The sequence below is a fragment of the Spermophilus citellus genome (assembly GCF_964194105.1).
Source record: "Spermophilus citellus genome assembly, chromosome: X".
Lineage (NCBI taxonomy): Eukaryota > Metazoa > Chordata > Mammalia > Rodentia > Sciuridae > Spermophilus > Spermophilus citellus.
The window spans coordinates 121785983-121794935 of record NC_138190.1 but is presented as its reverse complement, the minus strand read 5'-3'; the positions used below and the strand labels follow the sequence as shown (position 1 = coordinate 121794935).

Below are 8953 nucleotides of genomic sequence, written 5' to 3'. Positions count from 1 at the left end.
AATATAACACTTATGGTAACTTTTGAAATAGTTTTATGTTTTTTAAGTTGTATACTTTTGAGAAAACAAGATATAAATGATTAGAGCATTTGAAAACATTTCCATATATATATGAAAAAATATATAAAGGATATATAAACTTGAGATTATTATTTCCAACCTATTTTAATGCATCTGTGTAAATTTATTTGAAATATATGCAGAATTGAAAACTTGGGACTTAATAGGTTAGAAACAAATAACAGTGTGAAATTAGTTCTAATATTTTTATTTTACATAATCTAATATATTCAAAATATTAAATCAATATATAATCAATATAATGTTATTAATGAAACATTTTGCGTTTTTTTATTGCACTGTTTTTGGAATCCCAGCAAAAAAAAAAAAGAAATTCTTAATTTTTTAATAAAATCCAACCTATAAAATCAGTCATTTGGGCAGCACTTCTGGCTGTGATCTAATTGAGGTGTTCTGCAAATGCATTTCCCCCCAAATAAGTGTAAAGCTAAAAAAATTGACCAAAAGAGCCCTTTAAGCACTGTAGAAGTCAATCAAAAGCCTATAGCAATCCAAGAAGCACTTATAATTGAATGAACTCTTGGGCTTTGAATAATAAAAAATGAGAATCTATATTGTTTTGGACTATGGCTGCTCATGCACTCCACCTCCCATCTCAAGATTGGTCAATGCCAAGGTTCTGCCATTGTTAGATAGGCTGTAAGCATCGTTGCTTCACTACCACAGTGAGTATCATTCACTTGATATGAAGTGGTGCATGATGCCCATTGAAGTGGCAATGTTGGTAGAAATGACAATCTCAGAGTTAGGCTAGTGGAGAGAACCAACAGTTCCGCTAACCTATGGTTGTGGTTATGAAAAACATTCCTGGTTGAGACTGTGCCTATGTGCAGTGGACAACAGAGACCCCAAAAGAGCCAAGCAAGCCATATACCTACGAGAGTGCATAGAGGAGATATGATATTTTTCCAGTGCAAAGTGGAAGGTGTGACAAATTTGAAAATGACATGAATCTTGAATGAGCTCACTTTTGTTTTGTTCATAAAGATGGAATCATCCTATATGTATTTCCTACACACGGATCCACTGGTAGAGGATACAACTCTTATAGGTTCAAAGTGATTAAGTACAACCTCTGAGTAGTAAATGACAAATCACAAAGCTACAAGGTCACAGGGGTGACCCTGAGAAAATAGTTTTGAAAAACAAATATAACTTAAAAAGTGACCAAAGACATCAGCAGTTACACTATAGAGTGATATATTCTGAAGATTTCACTTAACAAAATTATTAAATAAACAAACAAAAATTAACAATAATCTTCAGAGGAAAAAAGTCAAGATTTTCTATATATTATCTAAGATACACAGTCTTCAACAGAAAATTAAGATATGTAAAGGAACAGGAGAGTGCCATGCTCATTTAAAAAAAATAAACTGGCTTTAAGTGTCTCCAGATGTTGCAATTAGTAGACAAGGTTTCAAAGCAGCTATTATAAATATATTTAAAATAGTGTTAGCTTTTCATCACTGTGACAAAATAATTGAGAAAAAACTTAAAGTATAGATTTCTTTTTTAAAAAACTAAAAATCATCATTTATTTCTTATTGCAAAATTTATAGATGGGTATTGTAGAAAATACAGACAAGCCAAAATAAGAAAATAAAGGCAGGCTGTGGTGGTGCAAGCTGGTAATCCCATCGGCTTGGGAGGCTGAGGCAGGAGGATCACCAATTCAAAATCAGCCTCAGCAACTTAGCAAGGCCCTCAGCAACTCAGTGAGACCCTGTCTCTAAATAAAATACAAAAAAGGGGGCTAGGGATATGGCTCTGTGGTTAAGCACCCCTAAATTCAATCCCTAGTATGGGGGAAAATCAAATCTAACCACAATTCCCTTGCAATCAGAGAGTATCATGTTCATTTGTTATTTCTCCTTCACAGCAGGGCATTTTTTCCTTCTATGAATATACATGCTTAGTTTTGTTTCATTCATAAAGATGGAATCATCCTGTATGTATTGCTTTTAATATTTTCACCAACAGTATATCATATAAATTTCCCCTTAATCCAGTGTTATTCCTTAGCATTAGTTGCCTGACTTTTTAAAAATTAGAGCTTTATAGTTATACGTAATAGTGGGTTCATTCTGACAAACTCATACATGCATGGAATTCAATTTCAGTTCATGATCTCTCCTTTTTCCCCTCCCCTTTGCCCGTTCTCTTTCCTCTACTCTACTAGACTTCCTTTTGATCATCTATTTATTTGTATTTGATTGGTTCTTTTTACTTACACATAAAGGTGAAATTCCTTGTGGTATATTTATATATGTGCATAACATGATTTTGAAAGAATTCATTGCACATTATGCCTCCCCCCTTTCCCATCCTTCCACTGGCTCACTATTTCAGTCTTTTCAGTCCATGTTGAGCTGACTCCACTGTTTCTGGGCCTGTGGTAAGGTAGAACATCATGGCAGAAGGTTATGGTGGAGGAAAGCTGCTTACCTCATGGTATGTGGGAAACAGAACAAGACGAAGTGGTTGGGGACAAGAAGTGTTCCTCAAGGACAAGCCACTATGGATCAAGTCCCTTCAAATAGGTCCCACCTCCTACAGTTTCTACTACCTCCCAATTGTGTACTCAGCTATGGACAGAGTAAACCACTGATGAAGTCAGAGTCCTCATGATCCATTCACTTTCCCAAAGCCCCACCTCTGAAAGATATAGTAAGCAAACCAACAACAAAAGTCAGTAATTTCATCTGGTGCTTTAGTTATTCCAGTATGGCCATAACATCCGACATAAAAAAATGACTTCCTAAATAATATTTTCTCAAGACAATAGATAGCCTACTTTTAGTACATTTGTAGTTGTAAAAACCATTAATAATCATAACTGTGTAAATTATAGTACAGTTTACATGGTGCTTTCATATGTATTTTGTTATTAGAGTCATCTTCCTGCAAGGAATTTGTGCTAAAAGAAGGAAGGTTGAGTGATTTATCCAGTGAGTGACATTATGAGCCCAAACTCAGAGTTCTAGACTCCAAGTTGAGTGCCTTTTTACAATACATTTGCGACTCCATTGTACAACTCCCAGTAGAGGAATGTGAACACTTGCATACTAAAAGAGGGAATCACAATTGTGAAAATGACAGTTCCTTCTCTGTGTGTGTTCTTAGTACCCATTTGTTGGTAGGGAGGTTGTGGAAACCTAGCTTGTGGCCTGAAATGGTACAGAGATAGGTATCAAAGTGATCACACATTGACCCAATGACACCAAGTCAATTCTAGCCCTCTTTCATCTTGAGCATCTAGTCTAAGTGCAACACATGGTAAGCAGGGGAAATTTTATTGAAAACAGACTTTATGACCTTGTAGACAGTCATTTAAATGAAATCAGATCTAGATTCTTTCTTTCCTGGGTATCTTTATGCCATCCTTGCCTAAGAAGCCTATTCTATCTGTTACATAACTCAGAAGGAATACATCATTCTAAGCTGCAAGTGAAAGTCTTGGCTGAGTACTCTGATTCCAGCAGCTTCCTTTGAATATTATTTCAGAAACTTGATGAGTCTGTTATGGAAGAGAGATTGAGTTCAATCTCTGGAGCTGCACATGTTGGATTTGAATTCCAGTTAGCTGTGTGATCTTGGTGAAATTACTTAACCTCTCTGTGCCTCTGTTTACTCATCTGTAAAATGGGAAAAACCTATCTCATTATGAAATTTTAAGAATGAAACGTGACAATAAGTAAGATGCTTAAAAGAATATCTAGATCTTCTTTCTAGTCCTTTGACTTCTGTAAAAAATCATTAATATTAATTAATATTAACCAATTACAACATTGAATTTATTATTAGCAGTAATAATATTTAATAAAGCTGACAATACGAATTTATGCCAGGGACTTTCAACTTGTACTTGATATATATGTTTTTTTAGTTGTAGATGGACACAATATCTTTATTTTATTTGTTTATTTTGATGTGGTGCTGAGGATTGAACCCAGTGTCCCTGCATGTGAGGCAAGCACTCTACCACTGACCTACGACCCCAGACCCCTGTTACTTGCTTTTTAAAATGTTCACTCTTATTTTTTTCAGGTGCCATCCATAATATCTATGGGAGGTTCATGGGATTAATGATATTCAGCATTTCCCCTGTGTTACACATGTGTGGAGACATTATGAGCCCAAACACTACCTTGTCATAAAGAACCTACATTTTAGAAGTCTTATATAGGACTTTTGCTAGTATTAGCTTGCCACATTTGGCATAGTTATCATTTGCCCATAGCAGCAAGCAACTTAGTGCAAATCCCAGGAATCATTATTAACCCCTGTATCCACCTCTGCAGTTGCTAAAGGGTGTATATCTTTGTAGTATGTGTTAGTACCCCCTTTTCAGTCTAAACTTTAGCATAATTGAAAACGAAATTCCAGCAGTAAGCAGTAAAAATTCTGCTTCCAATGTTTATACATGCAACTTGAGAAGGTTACTGATGAAGTGCCAATTTTGCTAAACTAATGCTGAAGATGGATGGCAATACAAAGCTTTGATTAATACTTGCTGTTGGTAAACTGGAAGAAAGTGATATCTCTGGTTATATAATACCATATTTAAAGCCCATTACTTTTCAAGATACTATATTAAATTTGATGCTACATTTTGGATAAGTATGTTAATGCTGAAATTACTATGAATTTACAAAACCCCAATGGATTTCATTGTATGAAAAATGAATTGAATATGATTGTTTACTTGGGGAAATAAGCAGCTATTGTTCTTCTCTAAAGAGTAAAAAAGCTTTTGTATATTGAGTTACCTTCAATTTTCTTGAAGATTGTTCCCTTTATTAAGTGTTTAGATGATCTACATAATCCACCACAAAGGATATTGAGAAAGTAATAAGAGAAAGATAATTTAAAATTACTTTAGGAGGTTGTTAGAGTTCCAAAGAGATGGTGTGATGGAGATAGATGTCACTGAAACTCAAAGATGTTTTATTATTTGTGAATTACTAAGGGATAGAAATGCGCTAGGTTTTTACACAATTACAAAAAAAAAAACAAAACTGTTTCTTAATGAGATTCTGGGCCATCATTTTGGAACGCAGTAAATGTTGCAATGTATCTAATGGCATAGTAGGAAGTCCTCAATAAGTCTTGAAAAAGTCATATATATATAAGAACTTTGTGTGTGTGTGTGTGTGTGAGAGAGAGAGAGAGAGAGAGAGAGAGAGAGAGAGAACGCGCCAGAGTGAGCGAGTGTGAGGGTGTGAGACAGTTATTGAAGAGGTTTAACTTCTTTTTTTTTATTAGTTGTTCAAGACATTACAAAGCTCATGACATATCATCTGTCATACATTTGATTCAAGTGGGTTATGAACTCCCATTTTTACCCCAAATGCAGATTGCAGAATCACGTCAGTTACACATCCACATTTTTACATAATACCATATTAGTAATTGTTGTATTCTGCTACCTTTCCTATCCCCTACTATCCCCCTCCCCTCCCCTCTCATCTTCCCTCTCTACCCCATCTGCTGTTGTTCAATTCTCTCCCTTGTTTTTTTCCCCCTTTCCCCTCACAACCTCTTATATGTAATTTTGTGTAACAATGAGGGTCTCCTTCCATTTCCATACAGTTTCCCTTCCCTCTCGCTTTCCCTCCCACCACTCGTCTCTGTTTAATGAAAGAGGTTTAACTTCGAAAATACTAAGTTACAGTTAAGTGTTCAGAGTCTTGACTCTATAGTGACTCTGTCAACTTCCCCATTCAGTGATTCTTCCCCTCTCTCCACTTGTCTCAGGTGATGCAATATTGGTGTCCATTAAAAGTTTTCAGGTTTTAACAAAAATAAGGAGAAAAAAAAATAGACAAAAACAACCAGAATAGCGAATAATTGACAGAAACACGTGGGAGACCATCACTATTCACTTGCAGAATTAGGCAAATTCCACTTTTCTCTTTCAAAATGGCCTGAACAGGCAGGGGCCGGGGCGCGCGCGCAAACGCCCGGATGGGCCCTAGCTTCCGGCGCACTCCCGGCGGACCCGTAGGGAACGCGCACCGCCGAGTTCTCAGAGTTGGGCGCACAGCGGTATTCAGCGCACCGTGGGCTTCTGTGCACCGCAAACCTCCGCGAATTAGTGACCTGGGCGCACGGTGGACCTAGGTGCACGGTGGACTCTGGCGCATTGGTGACCTGGGCGCTTTGGGGACTTCACCTCACCGCGGACTCTGGCGCACCTCAGACCCGGGCGCATTGGTGAACTCGGCTCACCAGGAGCCCCGGCGCATTGGTGACCCAGGCACACTGCGGACCCCGGCGCACGGGGGACTCTGGCGCATTGGTGACCTGGGCGCTTTGGTGACTTTGGCGCACCGCACACCACGGCTTCTGAGGGAGTGTGTGCGGCTCTATGTGACTAGAAGACGGAACTTTAAACCGAGTTTGAGGGGCGGCCCTGACCCCTCGGCCGAGTTCCTGCCGCTTCCGCCGCCAGGGAGCCTCCTTTCTCTTTGGACTTAGTTCGAGCGCCGGTGACTTGGGACGCGCGAGTAGAGTGGTGGCCGAGGTCCCGGGCGTCGGGCTACCGCGCATCCCGTGAGGGAAACTGGGCGGCGTGAACGGAATCCCCCTCCCCCCGCCCGAAGCGCGGAAAAATCCCATGTGGTGAGGCGCAGCGGCGTTTACTGGTTATTGGAGACACACCTGTGGTCACAGACGTGAGGTACGTTTTCTTTACTGGTTCAAGCGGTTATTCAATACCAACATGTCTCTGTCTACTGAGGGTGCCATGAGCACCTCACAGACTCCAGCTTCGGAACCAGAGACCCTGTATAGACCAAAGCCATTGTTTATGAAGTTGTTGAAGTCTGTTGGCGCACAAAACGACATTTACACTATCAAAGATATTATATTTTATCTTGGCCAGTATATAATGACTAAACGATTATATGATGAGAAGGAGCAGCATATGGTATATTGTTCAAATGATCTTCTAGGAGATTTGTTTGGAGTGCCAAGCTTCTCTGTGAAGGAACACAGAAAAATATATGCAATGATTTACAAAAACTTGGTAATAGTCAATCCGCAGGAACCACCAGATTCCAGCACATCTGTGAGTGAGAGCAGATGGCACCTTGATGGTGGGAGTGATCAGAAGGACCCTGTGCAAGTGCCACAGGAAGAGAAACCTTCATCTTCCAATTTGGTTTCTAGCCCATCTACCTCAACTAGAAGGAGAACAATTAGTGAGACAGAGGAAAATTCGGATGAATTATCTGGTGAACAACAGAGAAAGCGCCACAAATCTGATAGTATTTCCCTTTCCTCTGATGAAAGCCTTGCTCTCTGTGAAAGAAGCTGTAGCAGTGAATTGACAGAGACTCCAGCAAATCCAGATCATGATGGTGGTGTAAGTGAACGTTCAGCTGATTTGTTGGATCAAGCATCCATTTCTGATCAATTTAGTGTAGAATTTGAAGTTGAATCTCTTGATTCAGAAGATTATAACCTTAGTGAAGAAGAACAGGAACTCTCAGACGACATTGATGAGGAAAGTCTAGTTACTGCACATCAGGCAGTAGAAAGTGATTCAGATTCATTTGAAGAAGGTTCTGAAATTTCTTTAGCTGACTATTGGAAATTTACTTCACACAACAAAATGGGTCCTGCTGATGGTGAGAACTGCCTTCCTAAAGATAAAGGGGAAACCCCTGAGAAAACCAAACTGGAAAACTCAACACAGGAAGAAGAGAACATGGATGTGCCTGATGGTAAAAATTTTACAGTGAAAGATTTTAAAGACTCTTGGGTTGAGCAAAATGATAATGAATTCACCCAAGCCTCCCAATCACAAGAAAGCAAGGATTATTCTCACCCATCAACTTCCAGTGGCATGATTTGTAGCACCCAAAAAGATGTCAGACGGTTTGAGAGGGAAGAAACACAAGACAAAAAAGAAAGTATGGAGTCCAGTTTTCCCCATAATGCCATTGAACCTTGTGTGATATGCCAAGGTCGACCTAAAAATGGTTGCATTGTTCATGGCAAAACAGGACATCTTATGTCATGTTTCACTTGTGCAAAGAAACTGAAAAAAAGGAATAAGCCCTGTCCAGTGTGCAGACAACCAATTAAAATGATTGTATTAACTTACTTCAACTAGTTGCATTTTGTTAAAGTAGTATTATCCATTTCTAGCTATAACTCTAAAAATTTAGATAACCTGGATTTTATTTTTGCTTACATGTATCAAGAGAAGTATCCCCCCTGTAGATTTCCTTGTAGTGTAATTTACCTACTTTGGGAAGAAAAGTAGTGAATATGTTCTTTTCTTTTACGAAAATTTCACCTCTGTTTATATATTGCATTTGGATTTTAATGTAATTTACATTAGATATATATCATCCTTTACTTTTATCCCTCATATTCTATATAATTTCTACTTTTTCTTAGGTAAGAAGTATCTGATTTTCTTTTGCTTAAATATAAGACTTTTAAATGTAACTGATTTAGTACCCTTCATGTAAAGAGAAAAAATATGTATATGAGATTTAATGTCTAATTTGAGATAATATGAAACTCTCCAATTCTTAAGTTTTTCTGTTCTTTCATAACTTGGTGATATTTAAGTAAAAATGTACTTCTTATTCCAAAATGTTGTCTTTTTTTAAATTTTAATATAAACAATATGTTGTAAGAATTGTCAATTGAGGATAGCCATTATTTACCCTAAAAACTTTTTAAGGCTCCCTTGTAAAATGTAGAATTGTCCTGAAATAATTGGGTATATACAGGCTCTTTTTGACACCTAATTTCAGAATTTCATGTTTCTTGTAAGTTGAAAAACAATTCTTAAGACAATTTGAAGCACCTTCTTGGGCTAGGTTACATGGTTCTTGACAGTTCCCTA

General features: G+C 38.0%; 1 protein-coding gene across 1 annotated transcript; it reads left to right on the top strand.

Moving 5' to 3' along the window:
- Positions 1 to 6808: 6808 nt before the first annotated feature.
- LOC308639938 (E3 ubiquitin-protein ligase Mdm2-like) lies at positions 6809 to 8206 on the top strand (the record flags this gene model as incomplete). Its single annotated transcript, XM_081278329.1, has 1 exon — positions 6809 to 8206. The coding sequence occupies one exon, from the start codon at positions 6809 to 6811 to the stop codon at positions 8204 to 8206; it is 1398 nt and encodes a 465-aa protein (XP_081134455.1).
- Between the last annotated feature and the right edge of the window lie 747 nt (positions 8207 to 8953).